General features: G+C 42.9%; 1 protein-coding gene across 8 annotated transcripts in view; it reads left to right on the plus strand.

The window, feature by feature from the left end:
- The window catches only part of fnbp1b (formin binding protein 1b), a 308,796-nt gene that overhangs the window by 266,062 nt on the left and 21,341 nt on the right, over positions 1 to 21,393 (plus strand). For all 8 annotated transcript variants that reach the window (XM_068012288.1, XM_068012286.1, XM_068012284.1 and 5 more), the window contains 2 exons: positions 763 to 895; positions 17,177 to 17,295. In XM_068012288.1, coding sequence (XP_067868389.1) covers positions 763 to 895; positions 17,177 to 17,295 — 252 coding nt within the window. The remainder of the gene's footprint in view (positions 1 to 762; positions 896 to 17,176; positions 17,296 to 21,393) is intronic.

Raw genomic sequence — 21,393 nt, forward strand, 5'->3', positions numbered from 1 at the left:
ATTCATCCCTCATAAGTGTGAAATGATTGTAGTATCTCTGACTGTATCAACTAATATAACACTGAGATCAACCTTGCAACCTTCCTGTTCTTTGTACCTGCTGAGTCATTTGGGAAAAGTTGTCTTTTCTGTAGCCATTTTCTGCTATGAACATGGCAGCAGTCATTTACTTACATGGCTAAATGCATTCATTTTCTCCCATTTCTCTCCTTAATTTGGAAAGTTGAGACCAAGTACAGGATAGGCAAATCCCTGTCCTCCACTAGTCAAGCAAGTGACAAGAAACCTGTTTTATTTTAACTACTTTTTCTCACCTTGCGCTGTTGGTGGTACTTCAAAAGTTCAGATCCTGATTGGAATCCCCATCACACTTGAATCTCTTTCAGTACTATGCACCCACAATGAACTTGCAGGTTTTGTTTCAGGTCACATTTTGTTATTATGTTTTAAGAAAGTTCGGTTACTGATTGGCAGATTGATTTTTTTTTGTATATGCATTTAAAACAACTGCATTATTGCTCTGCCGTGGTGCTCAGAGAAAGTGGAGAATAAATTACAAGATTCTTCTCCCAGGTGAGGAAAAGGGGAAGGGAAAAATTGATTATGCATTTGGCTAATATCTTCCTTGCAAAGCAAATGACTGTCCCATAAGCTGATCGTATTTACCTTCATTCGATGTCAACGTTATGGTAATATCTAATAGTGGACTCCAATTGGACCAACACAAATTAGTACACTGGATTTATTTTTTTTAATCCTTAGAGATGCTTTAACAAAGATGAAGGACGTATATATCAAGAATCCTCAAATGGGTGACCCGAACAGTGTAGATCCCAAGCTGGCAGAAATTGGGCAGAATATCGAGAAACTGCGACAAGAGAGTCAGAAATTTGAGGTAATATATGGCATGAGGTATAAGTGTTTTTTCTGTATTTTCCAGCTTCGTATACAACTAATGTTATTTCCTAAAGCTACCCTTATCCTTTCTGCTTCACCTTCCTGATTCATCAATCCTAAAGTAGCTGCCAGTCTGTGTTATCTTGCCAACATGATGATAAATAGTCCATTGCTGAAAGTTTTGGAAATTGTTTTTCCATCTTTTCATTCAAAAGCTGTCCTAAGTAGAATCACGCTGCTAAGTTAACGTGTTTTTAATAAGATCTAGATGCCTTTTCTAAAAGCTTATGTAGAACCTGCAGAAAAATTTGGGTTAATTGATCAAGCACGCACTAATTAAAATGTGAGTTCTTTGACATCTTCTGCACTAAACCATTTGGTGATTTGATTGAATTAGAAGGGAAATCATTGTTCTGATTTGTTGCATTTGATTGTCACAGCTTTCTGTTCAGCTGCAGTGCCAGTTAAATTGGATTTGAGCAATGTTGCACTTAATCCTTTAAGAACTGAAAGCCATTACCAGGTATAATTCTTGGCAATCCACTTTGAATTCAAGACACAGAATAGTACAGTTATTACGAAAATTAATGTCTTTTTAGTTTGACTATCCCTTTCATATCCTCCTTGACAGTACACCCTTGAGTATGGCTGGAAGGGCATTTCTGTGGTCTCTGAAATGCCATGCAGTGGCCAACCATTAGAGGTCACTGAAGTGAAATACCTTGCAAACTTTTCCATCTCACCCACAATCAGATCGAAGACAGAGGAATTATGTAACTTTGTGGGAAGAAAATTAGCCCAATCTAGGATTTGAACCCGGTTTGTTCTGATATGGCATGTTGCAAAATGTTATGTTATTCAAGCACCCCTTATCAATCTTTTCATTCTGTGGCAGAAATGTAAAGTGTTACATTTAGAACAAACCTGTTAAGTCACACATTATTAAGAATAACTATTGCATGTTCTAAGATAACTTTATTCTGCCCCTTAATGCTTTAATATTGGTGTGTGGAGCAGTTATGTTGAAAAAAATATATAAAGTTATAGTCATGAATCTGTTATCAAAAACAAAGTCTTGCCACAATCATAGCCATTGAACGTGGAAGGAAACTTGTCTAATAGAATCTATTTTATGTCAGTGACATTCTATTTGCGCACAGTGGCGCAGTGGTTATCACCGCAGCCTCACAGCTCCAGGGACCCAGGTTCGATTCCGGGTACTGCCTGTGTGGAGTTTGCAAGTTCTCCCTGTGTCTGCGTGGGTTTTCTCCGGGTGCTCTGGTTTCCTCCCACAAGCCAAAAGACTTGCAGGTTGATAGGTAAATTGGCCATTATAAATTGTCACTAGTATAGGTAGGTGGTAGGGAAATATAGGGACAGGTGGGGATGTTTGGTAGGAATATGGGATTAGTGTAGGATTAGTATAAATGGGTGGTTGATGTTCGGCACAGACTCGGTGGGCCGAAGGGCCTGTTTCAGTGCTGTATCTCTAATCTAATCTAAAAATCTAATTCATTTAATGTACTCCACTGAGATCAGGGTGCCAAGTAAATAGCCCTCACTGCTACTGATCCCCAGTTTTGTCCCCATGAGATTCCAGTTCTCCACAAGCTATAAAGTAGAACATTCCTTTCACTCTCTGCTTGTTGGAGTCATACCTAGCACAAAGGAAGATGGTTGTGGTTGTTGGAGGTCAATCATCTCAGTCCAGGACATCACTGCAGGAGTTCCTCAGGGTAGTGTCCTAGGCCCAACCATCTTCAGCTGCTTCATCAATGACCTTCCCTCCATCATAAGGTCAGAAGTGAGGATGTTTGCTGATGATTGCACAATGTTCACCATTTGCGACTCCTCAGATACTGAAGCAGCCCATGCCCATACGCAGCAAGACCTGGATGACATCCAGGTTTGGGCTAATACGTGGCAAGTAACATTCACGCCACACGTGCCAGGCAATGACCATCACAAACAAGAGAGAATCTAACCATCACCCCTTGATTTTCAATGCCATTACCTTCGCTGAATCCTCCATTACCAACATCCTTGGGGTCACCATTGACCAGAAACTGAACTGGACCAGCCACATAAATGCTGAGGCTATAAGAACAGGTCAGAGGCTGGGAATTCTGCAGCGAGTAACTCTCCTCCTGTCTCCCCAATGCCTGTCCACCATCTACAAGGGCGCAAGTCAGGAGTTTGATGGAATACTCTCCACTTGCCTGGATGGGTGCAGCTCCAACAACACTCAAGAAGCTCGATACCATCCAGGACAAAGCAACCTGCTTGATTGGCGCCCCATCCACCACCTTCAACATTCACCCCCTCCACCACCGATGCACAGTGTGTACCACATACAAGATGCACTACAGCAACTCACCAAGACTCGTTCGACAGTACCTTCCAAATCCGCGACCTCTACCACCTGGACGGACAAGGGCAGCAAATGCATGGGAACACCACCACCTCCAAGTTCCTCTCCAAGCCACACACCATCCTGACTTGGAACTATATCGCCATTCCTTCACTGTCGCTGGGTCAAAATCCTGGAACTCCCTTCCTAACAGCACTGTTGGTGTTCCTACTCCCCAAGGACTGCAGTGGTGCAAGAAGGCAGCTCTACACACCTTCTCAAGGGCAATTAGGGATGGGCAAAAAATGCTGACCTAGCTAGTGATGCCCAATCCCCCAAACGAATTTTTAAAAAATTCCCATCCTTGCCAAGCTTCTGTAGCTTCTCATATCCCAGCAAACTGATTTCAAAATTCTTGCCCCGACACTTGAGTAGCTTGTTGACATTCATTGATTCAGCTTACAAATGAATCATAGCCTTGTAGATGAGGAAATGGAGGGCTGTCAGTTCCTGTGAAATCAAACAAAGTTTTCAAGAGAAGGGAAAATTAGAGATTCTTTTGTTTAACTATATCGGTTTAAAATCTAAACAAAAGATTTTGAAAGAAAAGCTTTAAAGAGTAATAACATAGTCGGCATATCTAGTGCAGAGGCTTTTCCTCCTAAATCTGCATTGTCACCTCTGGTGTGCCCCAAGATTCCAAACTTCCTATTCCTTATCTCAGCAACATTATCCATTGGGTCAATTTCAATATATTATGGTGACGATAACCATATTACCTCTCTACCATCATTCTGAATTCCACAATTATTTGCCATTTACCAAGACTAGATTTCTGCAGTTTTAACATTGGCAAGACAAAAGCAAACCTGTTCATTAGTTCTAATTCAGTCTCTCGAAGTGCACACTCAGGCTGAACCCAGTGGTGTGCAATTACATAAACCTCACTTATTCAGAACTTCATCATCCACACAGCAACTTGCATAAGTCTTGTTCGTCTCGTTCATCAGTCACACTTATCCTCACAAATTTCCACTGGCTCTCCATTCCCCATCATAATGATTTCAGATATCCTAATGCTCATTTTTCCTCTCCACCAGTTTTCATCTCTACATCAAGCTTGCACCCTCCAGTCTTCCATTTCTGGTCTATTGTATTGTAAGAACTTTTCGCTATCTCAACCCCACACTCTAGAATTCATTTCTCAAACTACTGCACCTTGCCACATCTCACCCTCCATTCAGAAGCCTCCTTAAGAAACTTGTGCCTTTTGATCATCTCCCCAGTTCTCTTCTGTACTTCTGCTGAGGCCTGACCAGCACTTTGTGAAGTGCCTTAGGATCTTTTTACTGCATTAAATGAGTTATATAAGTGCAGGTTACCATTGCACTAAATTATTAATTTTATTGGGTCTCCATAAAATTTTGCTGTAGAGAGCCACCTTGCCTCCACAGGCATAAGATCTCATCTTCAGGAACAGCACTGTGGAGTGGTGTTAATTTTAGAGCCATTGAAAAGACCACATCTAATCTGCCTGCCTTGCCTAGCTGAAAACCTGGAAGTGAGAATGTAAATGCGATAAAATGGAAACTGAACAAAAGGGAGTATGATTGTTTCTGTGTTCACCTTTCATGGTTATCATGATACAATGCAACCTGCAATAAACTTATAAAGAAAGCAGATTATCCAGATGAACGTGCTTTCAGGAACTCCACAGGGAAACAATTTAGATTAGAATACAATAAGCTTTGATAGCTGTTTACTTTTTTCCCACCCAAATCTTGTATCTTTCAGCACAAAACAATGACACTTACAAGTCACTGTTCTGCTTAAGAGTGGGGCAAATTGGGTGGGTTAGTGTAAGGAAGGAAAGAAAGAACTTGCAGTTATATAGCACTTTACACAACCTCCGGAAGATCCTAAGCGCATTTATAGGCATTGAAGTACTTCTTTAAAAATTGTAGTTAATGTTGTCAATGAAAAGTGCCGTCTGATTTGTGCACAGCAAGGTCCCACAAACAGCAATGAGATGTATGACTGAATAATCTGTTTTAGTGATGCTGGTTGAAGGTTAAATATTAGCCAGGACACTGAAAGCTTAGCAATTTAGCCAGGGAAACAAAATTCAAGCATTCAATTCAGGTACTAAGACTACGCATAACTGGAAAATCGTTTTAAGTTAATTGGCAAAAGAACCAGCAGGGAGATGAGATGTTTGCACAGCAAGTAACTTTCAATGGGAATTGGATATATACTTGAAAAGGAAAAGCTTGCAGGGCTAAAGGCAAAGAGCAGGGGAGCATGATTAGTTGCAAAGCTCTTTCAAAGAGCCAACACGGGCGTGTTAGACCAAATGGCAGCCTCCTGTGCTGTATGATTCTATGTTTTAATGCTTTAGATGTTGGCTGCAATAATGGTTCCACTTGATCTTCCTCTTGGGCATAATTAGTGTGAAAATGTTGACTAAAGCTAACGTTCTGTACCACATGGGCCAGCTGCTGACATAGTACAGAAATGCCCTGAGTACTTCTTTATTCAACTTTCAAATAAATGGTACTCATCTGTTTTAAAGTTTTGTTTCTGCTTTATGCAGAACACAACAGGAAAATGACAGAATTAACTTTTAAATAGGGTATGCATGACTGATTTTGTTACTCTGTATTTGTTTTCCAGTTTCTGCCTTCCTGTTTCATGATCCAGTTCTGTGGACTCTTGACTGTCCTTCAATACCTCAATAAAGTGGCAATTATTCTTGCATGAGCATAGAAATAAATATTGGCATGCTGTTGGTTCATGGGGAGCATCACAGCCGCATTCTATCCAGTTATTTGCTGTCACTAAGACTCCTATTTCCACCTCCGTAGTTATGCCTATCACTAAGACCGCCTACTTCCACCTCCGCAACAACGCCTGACTTCACCACGCCTCAGCTCATCTGCAGCTGAAACCCTCGTTCATGCCTTTGTTACCTCTGGACATGACTATTATAACGCACTCCTGGATGGTCTTCCCACATTCTACTACCCTCTGTAAAAGTCCCGTTCACCCATCACCCTTTTTTCCTCCTTTAAGACACTCCTTAAAACCAGCCTCTTTGATTTAAGCTTTTGGTCATCTGACCTAATATCTTCCTATGTGGCTCGGTTTTATAATGCTCCTGTGAAGCGCGTTGGAATGTTTTATTATGTTAAAAGATTCTACATAAATATAAATTGTCTTGTCCTCACCTGATATGCATGTATACAGTTTCCAGCAGGAGTCTCTGGGAAGCAGCAATCTTGGCTAGTTTTTCTCCTTCTTAGTTCAGGGTGTTGTGGTCAACTCTGGTGCCTATACAATCATGGTTGAGATCAGCTAACTTTGCACAAACCAGAGATCTTGTAGGTCTATGTGACTCAGTTCAAAACACAAAGAGCATTTTCTTTGCCCACCATTAGATCTCACTTAAATAAAAACAAGAAATGCTGGAACCACTCAGCAGGTCTGGCAGCATCTGTGGAAAGAGAAGCAGAGTTAACGTTTCGGGTCAGTGACCCTTCTTCAGAACTGACAAATATTAGAAAAGTCACAGGTTATAAGCAAGTGAGGTGGGGGTGGGGCAAGAGATAACAAAGGAGGTGTAGATTGGACCAGGCCACATAGCTGACCAAAAGGTCACGGAGCAAAGGCAAACAATATGTTAATGGTGTGTTGAAAGACAAAGCATTAATACAGATTAGGTGTTAATGCACTGAATATTGAACAGCAGCAAGTGCAAACCTGAAATAAAAACAGTGGGTAAGCAAACTGAACAAACTAAGATGAAATGAAATAAATGCAAAAGAAAGATTGTAAAAAATGTTTTTAAAAAAATGTTAAAAAAAAAGAAAAAAATAACTAAAAATGAAAGTAAAATGGGGGGCTGTCATGCTCTGAAATTATTGAACTCAATGTTCAGTCCGGCAGGCTGTAGTGTGCCTAATCAGTAGATGAGATGCTGTTCCTCGAGCTTGCGTTGATGTTCACTGGAACACTGCAGCAATCCCAGGACAGAGATGTGCGCATGAGAGCAGGGGGGAGTGTTGAAATGGCAATGCGCATGAGAGCAGGGGGGAGTGTTGAAATGGCAAGCAACCGTTAGACCTCACTTAGTGATTTTGATAACTTTTACTAGTAAGGAACAATGTAAACATTTCAACTGTATGTGAAGTAACTGAAATCAGAACTAGAACTAAACAATAAACAAGAATGATTACCAGGGAGTGGCAATTCCTAATCCCTGAAGTAAAACATTTACCTTTATCAAGATTGTAGCTGCAAGTGTACATACATTGTATGCACTGAGGTCGACTTGTTTAACAATTTAGATTAGATGACACACAACAAACATAATCCCCTAACCACTAAATGGGGGCAGATAATTAGTTTATGGCAAAACACTGAGCCATGATTTCATCCATACTGCTAACCTGTGTCAGTTCTAGCCACTATAAAGTTCCTTATCATTGTCTACTCATTAGGAAAAACACTAAACAATGAATAAACAGTGAAAGTTTGCCAATGATAAGCTAAAATAAGCAGTGATTTTCAAATATCTGTCTCTCACATTTAAGATGTAATATGAAACTTAAATTAGGCATTATAGGTGATCAAAACTGCCTTTGGTTTTAGATTGAAATCTATAACAAACTGAATATTTTTTTATTCTTTCTTGGGATGTGGGCATCGCTGGCAAGGCCAATATTTGATTTAGATTTGATTTAGAGATACAGCACTGAAACAGGCCCTTCGGCCCACCGAGTCTGTGCCGACCATTAACCACCCATTTATACTAATCCTACACTAATCCCATATTCCTACCACATCCTCACCTGTCCCTATATTCCCCTACCACTTACCTATACTAGGGGCAATTTATAATGGCCAATTTACCTATCAACCTGCAAGTCTTTTGGCTGTGGGAGGAAACCGGAGCACCCGGAGGAAACCCACGCAGACACAGGGAGAACTTGCAAACTCCACACAGGCAGTACCCAGAATTGAACCCGGGTCGCTGGAGCTGTGAGGCTGTGGTGCTAACCACTGCGCCACTGTGCCGCCCTTGCTGTCCATCCCTAATTGCCCTTGACAACTGAGTGGCTTGCTAGGCCATTTCAAAGGGCAGTTAAGAGTCAAACAGATTGCACTGTCTGAGGAGTTGCATGTCGGTCAGACCAGGTAAGGACAGCTGATTTCCTTCCCTAAAGAACATTAGTGAACCAGATGGGTTTTTACACCAATTGATGCAAATTTCATGGCACTATTACTGAGACAAGCTTTCAATTCCAGATTTTTATTGAATTTAAATTCCACTAGTTGCTGCTGTGGGATTTGAACCAGTGCCTCTAGGGAATTAGCCTGAGCCTCTGATTACTAGTTCAGTGACATTACCACTACACCACCATCTCCAAACCAAGTCATACAAACCAAAAGGTCCCAGATTTATGCTGAATTAGCTGGTCTCAGGTAGGAAAGCAGTAGGGGTACTGCAAAGCACTCTTTAAGACGAGGGAGGAGAAATGTCTGCTTATGATTGCTGGAAAGTGCATATGTAGTTTTTCCTTGAGAACAGGGTTGGGCTTGGTTGTGATGCTCTCTAGTCAAAAAATCTGGTAACAGACTATTTAAGATCACGCATGAAGAGTTATTTATTTAAGGTACTGGAGGTGTCTTATCTCAACATGGGTCGCAGCTACAGAAGAGATGGGGAGAAAATTAAGCATTTCACTTTTTTTTTTAAAAAAGCATGTTGAGGCAGATTGGTGCCAAGGTGTAACAACACTGTTTGTCTCCTCAGTCTTAATTGTGCTACTGAGGTAAGGGGCTGGATTTTGTTGGGCTTCCAATGTTGGGCTCCGTGGTGGGGGAGGTGCCAGAAGATTGCACTGGCAGTGGCCCGCCCATAGAGACTGACACCGGGATTGCCAGGCCTGATCTTCCCAGTGGTGGCGAGGCTCCGTGGTGCCCCCCCCAGCACCCCGACCCCCACGCAACGCCATCCAACTTTAAATATTTAAATAAAGGACATGAATAAATAAACATACCTTTCTCTGTGATCTTGCTGGCTGTCCGCGATCTTCCGTGTGACGGCTGGTACTCACGCTCCTTCGCTTTCCCGTCCATGGAAAGCTGGCGCCACCGAGGTGGGGAAGGGGGGAACTTAAGATTTTTAGTGTAGTTGGGTGGGGGGCGGTGGTCAAATCTGCATGTGTAGTGAAGCGGGGGGTACGGGGTTACCTCTGCACTTTGTGCAGTTGTGGGGGGAAGGTCACATATTAAAATGTAAGTGTTTTGCAGGGGCGGAGGGGAGAAACGAGGTGACCGTGTGTTTTCTTTGTATTGTGGGAGGGTACGGGCCAAAAATCAATTCACTCTTTTTTTGGGGTGGGAGGTGTGGTATCTGTGCAGGTTACCCCCGCCACGTGATTGGGAAGGGGTGGGCCGGTCAGCATATGCAGATGAGCTGCCGCACGACCAGAGAATAAAATTCAGCCCAAGGTGTACAGAAAACAGGTGCTTCACCAGAAAGAGGGAGGCAAGATTTAGGCAGTCAGTCAATACACAGGTACACACAGACATAGCCAACAACGTCTAGAGTTGTGAGAAGAAAGTCTGGTTCGAACAGTTAGAACTCCAAGTACTGACTATTAGATGAATATTTGCAGCAAGATAGCAAGTTCAAAAGTTGTCTTGAAAACCAGTTTTACACTGGATCAATTCTCGGGCATATCATTCAGTATTATTGCGACCCCTGGTGACTTTAGATTGCAATTATAATTTCACATTCTCGAGTGGAAAAAGAAACTAACCAAATTATTCTATACGAGCAAAGACCCAATTTGCAGTCAAATTGATATTTTTATTGCAACAGTACTTCTTTAAATACAGGATTTCTAGTTATTCTTTTACCAAAGACTTTAACCGAATCAAAACTTCTCACTCTGGAAAAAGCTGCATAAAGCTGCCCAAGTGTAAAACAGGCCTAGGAATATAAATACAAATTTTGTCAAGAATCTGGCCTTGTGACTTGTTTAGTCATAGACTATGCAAGTCTCAGTGGAAACTGTTTTTCCTGAGTTGAAAAGGCAGATTTACATCTGATGTGCTCAATGTTATTTATTTTATTTTTATTTAGAGGTACAGCACTGAAACAGGCCCTTCGGCCCACCGAGTCTGTGCCGACCAACAACCACCCATTTATACTAATCCTACATTAACCCCATATTCTCTATCACATCCCCACCATTCTCCTACCACCTACCTACACTAGGAGCAATTTACAACTGCCAATTTACCTATCAACCTGCAAGTCTTTTGCTGTGGGAGGAAACCGGAGCACCCGGCGGAAACCCACGCAGACACAGGGAGAACTTGCAAACTCCGCACAGGCAGTACCCAGAACTGAACCTGGGTCGCTGGAGCTGTGAGGCTGCAGTGCTAACCACTGCACCGCTCTGTCGCCCAAGGAATAAACATTCTATTTCCTTCAAATCTGTCTGCAATAATTTCAGCATCTAACATTGAAGAAAACAGCTTCCAAACTACCAATCTTGTTCCATGACAGAGTCCTTGTTTAGGATTCAAACTTTGTAGCGACATTATAACTGCTCCTTCCTTGAGGCTAACTTTGTGTGGTGACATGCCCATTGGAGTTAGGCAGTGTGGAAACTCTGGAGCGTATAGACTATCTTCTTCATCTGTAGAATGAATGAATGATGTATTCTTTTAATTCACCTGTCAGCTTTTCGAAAACTTTTTCATTCAAAGCCAATGAATCGTCATTTTTAACTCAAAGAATGGCTTTTGAATAATTTGTATCAAATAGTTGTCCTTGCCATTTTGCTACACTTAACCAAGTCCATCATCTCATCCATCTCTCCCATGCTATCCGCAGGCCATGCCATTCTGTCCTTCCCATCCCATCCCTCCCATCAATCCCATCCTATTCCTCACAAAAATAATCCCTTCAGCCAGGGTAACTTTGTTGTTGGGCTTCCCTTAACTTGCACTGCTTTTGTTTCTCCACCACCCCCATCCCGGTGCCACTGCCACCACCAACTGTTGGCAGCTGCATGTGCTCCATGTACCCCACGTGCCTCCACGTGCGTCTGGCACTGCCTCCAAATAAACCCACCAACTGACCAATCAAAACAGTCCGGACAGCCAAAACTATTATTATTATAGATATGTAGGGAGACCAAATGGCTGATTTACACCACAGCTCTTTCACCTTGGGAATATCACATTAAGTTCAGTCCTGCTGTGGAGTGACTCTGATCAGATAGGTCATAAATTAAAAGAATTTAGGGGGCCATTGATTTTTTTTGCTAAAAATGAGAAGATAGAAAATCTGAAAAAGAAACAAAAAATGCTGTAAATGTAGAGCAGGTCAGTCAGCGTGTGAAAAGATATAAAGCAAGGTTAATATTTGGATTGAGACAAAAGGTAACTACTGAAACTTTAACCCATTTTTCTGTTTTCAAATGTTGACCAATTTTATTTCTGTTCTTAGTTCCACTCTTGGAATGTTCTTAGTTTACTGACGAATCTCAAAGGTTTTAGACAATGCATCTGCAATCTCACTCAGAGGCCTCAGGTGCCAAATTGGTGCAGTGATGCTCTTCCAATGTTGGAGGTTAAAGAACATTGTTGATTACTATACCTGAGCTAGGACTGCTAAACGTGCATATTGCGTTGAAAAAATAATCTGCTTGACAAAATTGGCTCAGCAGAATAATCCCTCTCCACCCGCCCCCCAAGAAAAATATTTAGAATGCTTTAAACAACCAAGAATTTAAAAATTCAAGCTTTATTAAAAGACTGCATTGGAGCTTGGTGCTTAGAAGTGAAATAAATCAATTTGGCTTCCAGCACAAAAGCATGAGGAGTGCATCCCTGGTTCCCCCAAACCTTAACTGGATCGACAGTCTCTGATTCCCAGCTGCAAAGGATTCAAATTATCTGTGTGGAAAAGACATTGTAATATGTTCAGTTCTTTCATGGATTGAATTGCATCTGTTATCAGGTTATATTGATTTATAATTAACTATAAAATCCTTTCACCAATTTGATCTCCAGTCTGAGCTGCTAATTTCATCCAAGGTGGGGATTGGAAATGCTACAGTTAGATTCAGTGCCTTATGCTCGGGAAGAAGGAAATCATCCAAGGTTCCTGCTTCTAATCTCTTCAGGAGAGGGGGATAAAAATAAGCACAATTTTAGTGAAACTATGGCAGAGGATTTTACTGATTGCCATATGCCGTTATGACATTCATAAACGGTCAAGTACATTCTACATAAGCAAATACATAATTATGAATTTTATAAAGAAGTAACTACACAGTGGCACATCTTGCAGTTGGCCCTTGTCCATTTGACTGTTCCAAATCATAAAATGTGAAGCCTTTTTGCATAGAATTCTCTTATATCACATTTTTAAAAAATTCATTCATGGGATGTGGGCATCGCTGGCCAGGCCAGCATTTATTGCCCATCCCTAATTGCCCTTGAGAAGGTAGTAGTGAGCTGCCTTCTTGAACTGCTACAGTCCATTTGCGGTAGGTATACCCACAGTGCTGTTAGGAAGGGTGTTCCAGGATTTTGACCCAGCGTCAGTAAAGGAATGGCGATATAGTTCCAAGTCAGGGTGGTGTGTGACTTGGAGGGGAACTTGGAGGTGGTGGTGTTCCCATGCATTTGCTGCCCTTGACCTTCTAGTTGGTAGAGGTCATGGGTTTGGAAGGTGCTGTCTAAGGAGCCTTGGTGCATTGCTGCAGTGCATCTTGTAGATGGTACACACTGTGCGTCGGTGGTGAAGGGAGTGAATGTTTGTAGATGGGGTGCCAGTCAAGTGGGCTGCTTTGTCCTGGATGTTGTCGAGCTTCTTGAGTGTTGTTGGAGCTGCACCCATCCAGGCAAGTGAGAGTACTCCATCACACTCCTGTAGTGCCTTGTAGATGCTGGGGAATCAGGAGGTGAGTTACTCGCCGTGGGATTCCTAACCTCTGACCTGCTGTTGTAGCCACAGTATTTATATGGCTTCTCTAGTTCAGTTTTTGGTCAATGGTAGCCCCTAGGATGTTGATAGTAGGGGATTCAGCGGTGGTAATGCCATTGAATGTCAAGGGGGAGATGGTTAGATTCTCTCTTGTTGGAGATGGTCATTGCCTGGCACTTGTGTGGCGCGAATATTACTTGCCACTTATCAACCCAAGCCTGGATATTGTCTAGGTCTTGCTGTATTTCTACACGGACTGCTTCAGTATCTGAGGAGTCACGAATGGTGCTGAACATTGTGCAATCATCAGCGAACATCCCCACTTCTGACCTTATGATTGAAGGAAGGTCATTGATGAAGCAGCTGAAGATGGTTGGGCCTAGGACACTACCCTGAGGAACTCCTGCAGTGATGTCCTGGAGCTCAGATGATTGACCTCCAACAACCATAACCATCTTCCTTTGCGCTAGGTATGACTCCACAGTGGAGGGTTTTCCCCTGATTCCCATTGATCTCAGTTTTGCTAGGGCTCCTTGATGCCATACTCGGTCAAATGCTGCCTTGATGTCAAGGGCAGTCTCTCTCACCTCACCTCTTGAGTTCAGCTCTTTTGTCCATGTTTGAACCAACGCTGTAATGAGGTCAGGAGCTGAGTGGCCCTGGCGGAACCCAAACTGAGTGTCACTGAGCAGGTTATTGCTAAGCAAGTGCCGCTTGATGGCACTGTTGATGACACCTTCCATCACTTTACTGATGATTGAGAGTAGGCTGATGAGGCTGTAATTGGCCGGGTTGGACTTGTCCTGCTTTTTGTGTACAGCACATACCTGGGAAATTTTCCACATTGCCAGGTAGATGCCAGTGTTGTAGCTGTACTGGAACAGCTTGGCTAGGGGTGCGGCAAGTTCTGGAGCACAGGTCTTCAGTACTATTGCCAGAATATTGTCAGGGCCCATAGCTTTTGCAGTATCCAGTGCCTTCAGTCGTTTCTTGGTATCACGCGGAGTGAACTGAATTGGCTGAAGTCTGGCATCTGTGATGCTGGCGACTTCAGGATGAGGCCGAGATGGATCATCAACTTGGCACTTCTGGCTGAAGATTGTTGCAAATGCTTCAGTCTTATCTTTCACACTGATGTGCTGGACTCCCCCATCATTGAGGATGGGGATATTTGTGGAGCCACCTCCTCCAGTTAGTTGTTTAATTGTCCACCACCATTCACAGCTGGATGTGGCAGGACTGCAGAGCTTAGATCTGACTCGTTGGTTATGGGATCGCTTAGTTCTGTCTATCGCATGCTGTTTATGCAGTTTGGCATGCAGATAGTCCTGTGTTGTAGCTTCACCAGGTGAACACCTCATTTTGAGGTATGCCTGGTGTTGCTCCTGGCATGCCGTCCTGCATTCTTCATTGAACCAGGGTTGGTCTCCTGGCTTGATGGTAATGATAGAGTGGGGGACATGAGGTTACAGATTGTGGTTGAGTACAATTCTGCTGTTGCTGATGGCCCACAGCGCCTCATGGATGCCCAGTTTTGCATTGCTAGATCTGTTCGAAATCTATCCCATTTAGCATGGTGGTAGTGCCACACAACATGATGGAGGGTATCCTCAATGTAAAGGCGGCACTTCCTTTCCACAAGGCCTGTGCGGTGGTCACTCCGACCAATACTCTGGTGGGCAGATGCATCTGCAGCAGGCAGATTGGTGAGGAGAAGGTCAAGTATGTTTTCCCCTCTTGTTGGTTCCCTCACCACCTGCAGCATACGCAGTCTAACAGCTATGTCCTTTAGGACTCGGCCAGCTTGGTCAGTAGTGGTGCTACCGAACCACTCTTGGTGATGGACATTGAAGTCCCCCACGCAGAGTACGTTCTGTGCCCTCTCCACCCTCTGTGCTTCCTCCAAGTGGTGCTCAACATGGAGGAGTACTGACTCATCAGCTGAGGGAGGGCGGTAGGTGGTAATCAGCAGGAGGTTTCCTTGTCCATGTTTGATCTGATACCATGAGACTTCATGGGGTCCAGAGTCGATGTTGAGGACTCCCAGGGCAACTCCCTCTCTACTGTATACCACTGTGCCACCACCTCTGCTGGGTCTGTCCTGCCGGTGGGACAGGACATACCAGGGGATGGTGATGGCAGTGTCTGGGACATTGTCTGTCAGGTATGATTCCGTGAGTATGACTATGTCAGACTGTTGCTTGACTACTCTGTCGGACAGCTCTCCCAACTTTGGCAGAAGCCCCCAGATGTTAGTCAGGAGGACTTTGCAGGGTCGACGGGGCTGGGTTTGCCTTTATCGTTTCCGTGCCTAGGTCGATGCCGGATGGTCCGTCCGGTTTCATTCCTTTTTATGGATGTCCATGTTTATGATGTCCTGGTCCAGTGTTATCAGGATTTCGCGTTCTATCCCCAGATTCCATTTATGAAGTCACTGGCCTGCAGCGTCATGATGTCACATAATGTGAAGTCCTACACAATGGCCCCAAAATTCCACAATATGTTTGCATGTCTTGAACCTAAAATTGGGGAAGTTTATTAGTTTGTCGAGCAAATTAGGGCAGAAGCTATTTTTGCAGGTTTTTTGCCCCTAATTGATCCACAAATTTCCAAATGCGGTTTAACCTTTCCAGCAATCTTCCCACGGTCTCTATTCTGCTTATTTAAATATATATGATGAGGGTCCTGGCACTGCAGCCCTGAATTCACTGGTTTTATGCTTGCAATACAGTCGAGTTCAATTAAAATTAGGAATTTAAGGTGCAGCAAAGACCAGGATCAGCTGAGACTGGCAGAAATTAGAAGCTTTGGTGCCTGGAGATTGCAGAAAGCTTTGAGGAGCAATTACTGCAGTTGGACCCATCTATTGGCTTTTTTTAAAATCGCCCTACACAACTCTGGACTTACTTCTGACTGCCTGTTGGAATGTGAGGCTTCTGAGGAACAGGCATCACATTCCCTGTGAGGTAGGATGAAGGAAAGGCGAGTGAGGCAGCATTTACGGAAATATTCAACCAGATAGTTCCTGCTCCCAGTGAAGATACAGGCACCACAGGTTATATTAGGATCTAAGTGAAGAGATACCTATTGGATGAGGACCTGCAGCCATAGTTATCTGCCCACAGTGCTCTTTCTGTAGCTATGAAGGTAATGACTGCACTCAACTTTTATGATAACAGATCATGTCAGGAGTCTCTGTAATATCAGCCAGGATGTAGTGATGACATGTATTTGTCAAGTAACTGGCTCACTTTACAAAAGTGGTGTGGACTTCATTGACTTTGTCAGCTTTACTGGTTTTTTGAAGACGGAGGGTGCAATAGGTGGTAACCACATTGCTTTACAAGGTGCTGCAGTCGTTCCTGTCAAACTTCCTCAACAGAAAGGACGTTCAGCCTTGAATATGCAGATCTGCTTGAAATTGTCACAATGCCTTCATCCTTCAAAAGTCAGGAGTACTGGAATGTAGATGTAGTTCCCCTACAACCATTCTAGCTGAGATCAATTAACTAAGCCTAGACCAGGAATTCAACATATGGAACCTCTGGTTCATACACAATGGTGCAATTATCAACTGAGCCACAAGAGTGTCAGTCTCTATTTCTTCCTCCCCACATCAACTCACCTAAGTTAGTGCTGCAAAAAATACAACAGCTTTTAATGTGATACTTGCAAACACATCAAGTCACGTTGATTATATCTAATTTTTCTTGTACATTCTACATATTTTTAGCACATTGAAATCTGTAACCAGATTTGTAATTGATCTGTAATTTATATGCACAAAATTTTGAAAGGATATTTGCTATTCTTTTCAGAAATATAGAGTAGGTAATTCAGTCCTCCATGTTGAAGGTACCTCCCTCTTGTTTCTTCATGTACTTTGATATTCACCTGCTTCCAATTATTTTCAGGCATGGCTTGCTGAGGTGGAAGGCCGCTTACCAGCCAAGACTGATCAGCCACAACGACAGAGTGAGATATGCGAGTTGCAGAGCACTGCTGTCAACAATTGTGCACAAGACCGAGAGAGGTACAGTATGGTTACTAATTGCAATAACCACTTCTAGAATAAGAGGTGGGATAAGAAGTAATGATTAAATTAACAGAGGTCAGGTTTCCCAGAGTGATGTACTGCATTTTGCACTGGAAGATTGAAGTTTGAACCTGTCCATAAATAGGAAACATTGAAAATTTTGGAACAGACAAGGTTGATGCAACTAACGTTTAGACCGATCTAAATATGCCTTCTCTTCATATTCCTCTTTCACTTCTTTACAGAAACATATCTTGTTATGCCTCAAACTATATGCTTCAATGACCTTTTCTAGTAAATTAATTCACAGGTCTGTTAACCATTGTGTGAAATATTTTCATATGACTTCCCCATTTATTCCTAAAGAACATTAATGACCTGAAGTTTTTTTAAAATTCTTTCTTGGGATGTGGGCATCGCTGGCAAAGCTAGCATTTGTTGCCCATCCTTAATTTCCCTTGACAACTGAGTGGCTTGCTAGGCTATTCCAGAGGGCAGTTAAGAGTCAACCACATTGCTCTGGGTCTGGAGTCACATGTAGACCAGACAAGGTAAGGACAGCAGATTTCCTTCCCTAAAGGCATTAGTGAACCAGATGGGTTTTTACGACAATCGATGATAGTAATGGTGCCATGAAACTGAGATTAGCTTTCAATTCCAGATTTTTTTATTAATTAATTGAATTTAAATTCCACCACATGCCATCGTGGGATTTGAACCAGTGTTTCCAGGGCATTAGCCTGGGCCTCTGAATTCCTAGTTCAGTGACATTTCCAACATGCCGCCATCTCCCCTGATATATTGTATATGTTGGAATTTAAAATTGGATGTATTATTTCGATAAGAGCTCAGGATGACCTGAGGCATTAATCTACTAATGTGTCGTACAGTTATTAGAATGTGAGATACTGTCAACAGTTTCCTATACAAGTGTTAAAAACTATTTTAAATTGTATTAGATTTTATGTCTCCCTGCTGTTTTTGCAAATTTAATTTCAGTTACTTGCTATCAGAGCTGTTTTTCGAGGTGTAACATAATCATTCACTAACAATATGACCTAATAGAGGTTCCTGTTAATACTCCTAAAAAATTGCCAGCATGACAAAAATGTTGGGAAGATTGAATATATCCCCAGGACTAATAGTGACAAATTCTCTTATTCACACTCTTCCGTCTCTCCTAAGTACTGACTTGTAATTTTATTGTTTTATGTACAAAACCAGACCTCTCCTACCTTGTCAAAGTGGCAATCCTTCATATGAAAGGCTAGACAATGAATGTCAGCTGGCTATTTGATTACGTCCTCACTCAAAGTTCACACATACGTGCACACTTCCCAGCAAGTGTAGGTTCATAATGGAAACTAACTCCCTGTGACCATCATAATGTTCCCTTTTAACCATTTACTAATCAAGCTATTCAGAGTTTTCACAGGTAATATAGAATCATAGAATGGTTACAGCACAGTAGGAGGCTGTTTGACCGGCTCTCAACAGGAGCAATTCAGCTCGTCCCACTCCCCACAGCACTGAACTTTTTTTCCCTTCAGATAAGTTAAACTGACTGGCCTGTAGTTGCTGGGCTTACCTTTACACCCTTTTTTGAACAAGGGTGTAACTTTGGCAATTCTACAATCCTCTGGCACCACCCCTGAGTCTAAGGAAGACTGAAAAATTATGGCCAGTACCTCTGTGATTTCCACCCTCACTTCCCTTCGGTGCACCTCATCCGGCCCTGGTGCTTTATCCACTTGAAGTACACACAGCCTATTTAATACTTCCTCTTTATCAGTTCTAAACTCCTTTAGTGTCTGATTTACCTCCTCTTTCAACATTGCCTGGGTTGCATCTTCTTCCTTGGTAAAGACAGATGCAAAGACAGGGGCGGCGCAGTGGTTGGCACTGCAGCCTCACAGCTCCAGCGACCTAGGTTCGGTTCTGGGTACTGCCTGTGCAGAGTTTGCAAGTTCTCCCTGTGACCATGTGGGTTTCCACTGGGTGCTCCGGTTCCCTCCCACAGCCAAAGACTTGCAGGTTTTTAGATTAGATTAGAGATACAGCACTGAAACAGGCCCTTCGGCCCATCGAGTCTGTGCCGAACATCAACCACCCATTTATACTAATCCTACACTAATCCCATATTCCTACCAAACATCCCCACCTGTCCCTATATTTCCCTACCACCTACCTATACTAGTGACAATTTATAATGGCCAATTTACCTATCAACCTGCAAGTCTTTTGGCTTGTGGGAGGAAACCGGAGCACCCGGAGAAAACCCACGCAGACACAGGGAGAACTTGCAAACTCCACACAGGCAGTACCCGGAATCGAACCCTGGTCCCTGGAGCTGTGAGGCTGCGGTGCTAAGCACTGCGCCACTGTGCCGCCCTTCGGCCCACCGAGTCTGTGCCGAACATCAACCACCCATTTATACTAATCCTACATGGTTGATAGGTAAATTGGCCATTGTAAATTGCCCTTAGTGTAGGTAGGTGGTAGGAGAATTGGGGGAAGGTGGGGATGTGGTAGGGAGTATGGGATTAATGTAGGATTAGTATAAATGGGTGATTGATGGTTGGCACAGACTAGGTGGGCTGAAGGGCCTGTTTCAGTGCTGTATCTCTCTATGACTCTATGAAAGCCACAATTGAATCTACTTCCACCACACACTCAGGCAGTGCATTCCAGATACTAACCACTTGCTGTGTAAAAAGTTTTTCCTCATGTCATCTTTGGTTCCTTTGCCATTCACCTTAAATCAGTGTCCTCTGGTTCTCAACCCTTCCATCAATGGGAACAGTTTCTCCCGATCTACTGTGTCCAGACCCTTCATGATTTTGAAAACCTCTATCAAATCTCATCTCAACCTTCCCTTCTTTAAGGAGAACAACCCCGACCTCTCCAATCTACCATGTAACTGAAGTCCCTCATCCCTTTTCTGCACCTTATCTAATGTCTTCACATCCTTCCTGAAGTGCAGTGCCCAGAACTGGACACAATATTCCAGTTGAGGACAAACCAGTGTTTTGTAAAGGTTCAACATAACTTCCTTGCTTTTGTGCCTCTATTTACAAGCCCAGAATCCCGTATGCTTTATTAATTACTTTCTCATCCTGACCTGCCACCTTCAACGATTTGTGCACATACATCCTCAGGTCCCTCTACTCCTGCACCTCTTTTAGAACTGTATCCTTTATTTTATATTGCCTCTCCTCTTCCGATCAAAATATATCACTTCACACTTCCCTGCATTAAAGTCCAGCTGCACGTGTCTGCCCATTCCACAAGCCTATGTCCTCTTGAAATCTATCACTATCCTTCTCACAGTTTGCTTCCAAGTTTTGTGTCATCTAGGTCATTAAAATAGATCAAGAAAAGCAGTGGTCCTTGACCCGACCCCTGGGAAATCCCACATTGTACCTTCTCCAATCCAAGAAGCAACGATTCACCACTACACTCTGGTTCCTGTCACTCAGCCAGCTTCATATCCATGCTGCCACTGACCCTTTTATTCCATGGGCTTTGACGTTGCTGATAAGCCTGTTATGTGACACTTTATCAAATGCCTTTTGGAGGTCCATGTACATCACATCAACCGCATCACCCTCATGAACCCTCTCTGTTACCTCTTCAAAAAACTCAATCAAGTTAGCAAACACAATTTGCCTTTAACAAATCTGTGCTGGTTTTCCTTGATGAATCCGCATTTGTCCAAGTGACTGCTAATTTTGTCCCAGGTTATCATTTCTAAAAGCTTTCCCACCACCAAGGTTAAACTGACTGGCCTTTAGTTGCTGAGATTATCCTTTACACCCTTTTTTGAATGAGGGTGTAACATTTGCAATTCTGCAGTCCACTGGAACCACCCCTATATCTAAAGAGAAATTGGAAGATTTTTGCTTCTGCAATTTCCACCCTTAGTTCCCTCAATATCCTCGGTGACAGCTCATCCAGTCCTGATTACTTACCAGCTTTAAGCACAGCCATCCTTTCTAACACCTCCTCTTTGTCAATTTTTAGCCGATCCATTGTTTCAACTACCTCCTCTTTCATGATGATTTTGGAAGTATCTTTCTTGGTAAAGGCAGATAC

Source organism: Heterodontus francisci, chromosome 32 (assembly GCF_036365525.1).
Source record: "Heterodontus francisci isolate sHetFra1 chromosome 32, sHetFra1.hap1, whole genome shotgun sequence".
Classification (NCBI taxonomy): domain Eukaryota; kingdom Metazoa; phylum Chordata; class Chondrichthyes; order Heterodontiformes; family Heterodontidae; genus Heterodontus; species Heterodontus francisci.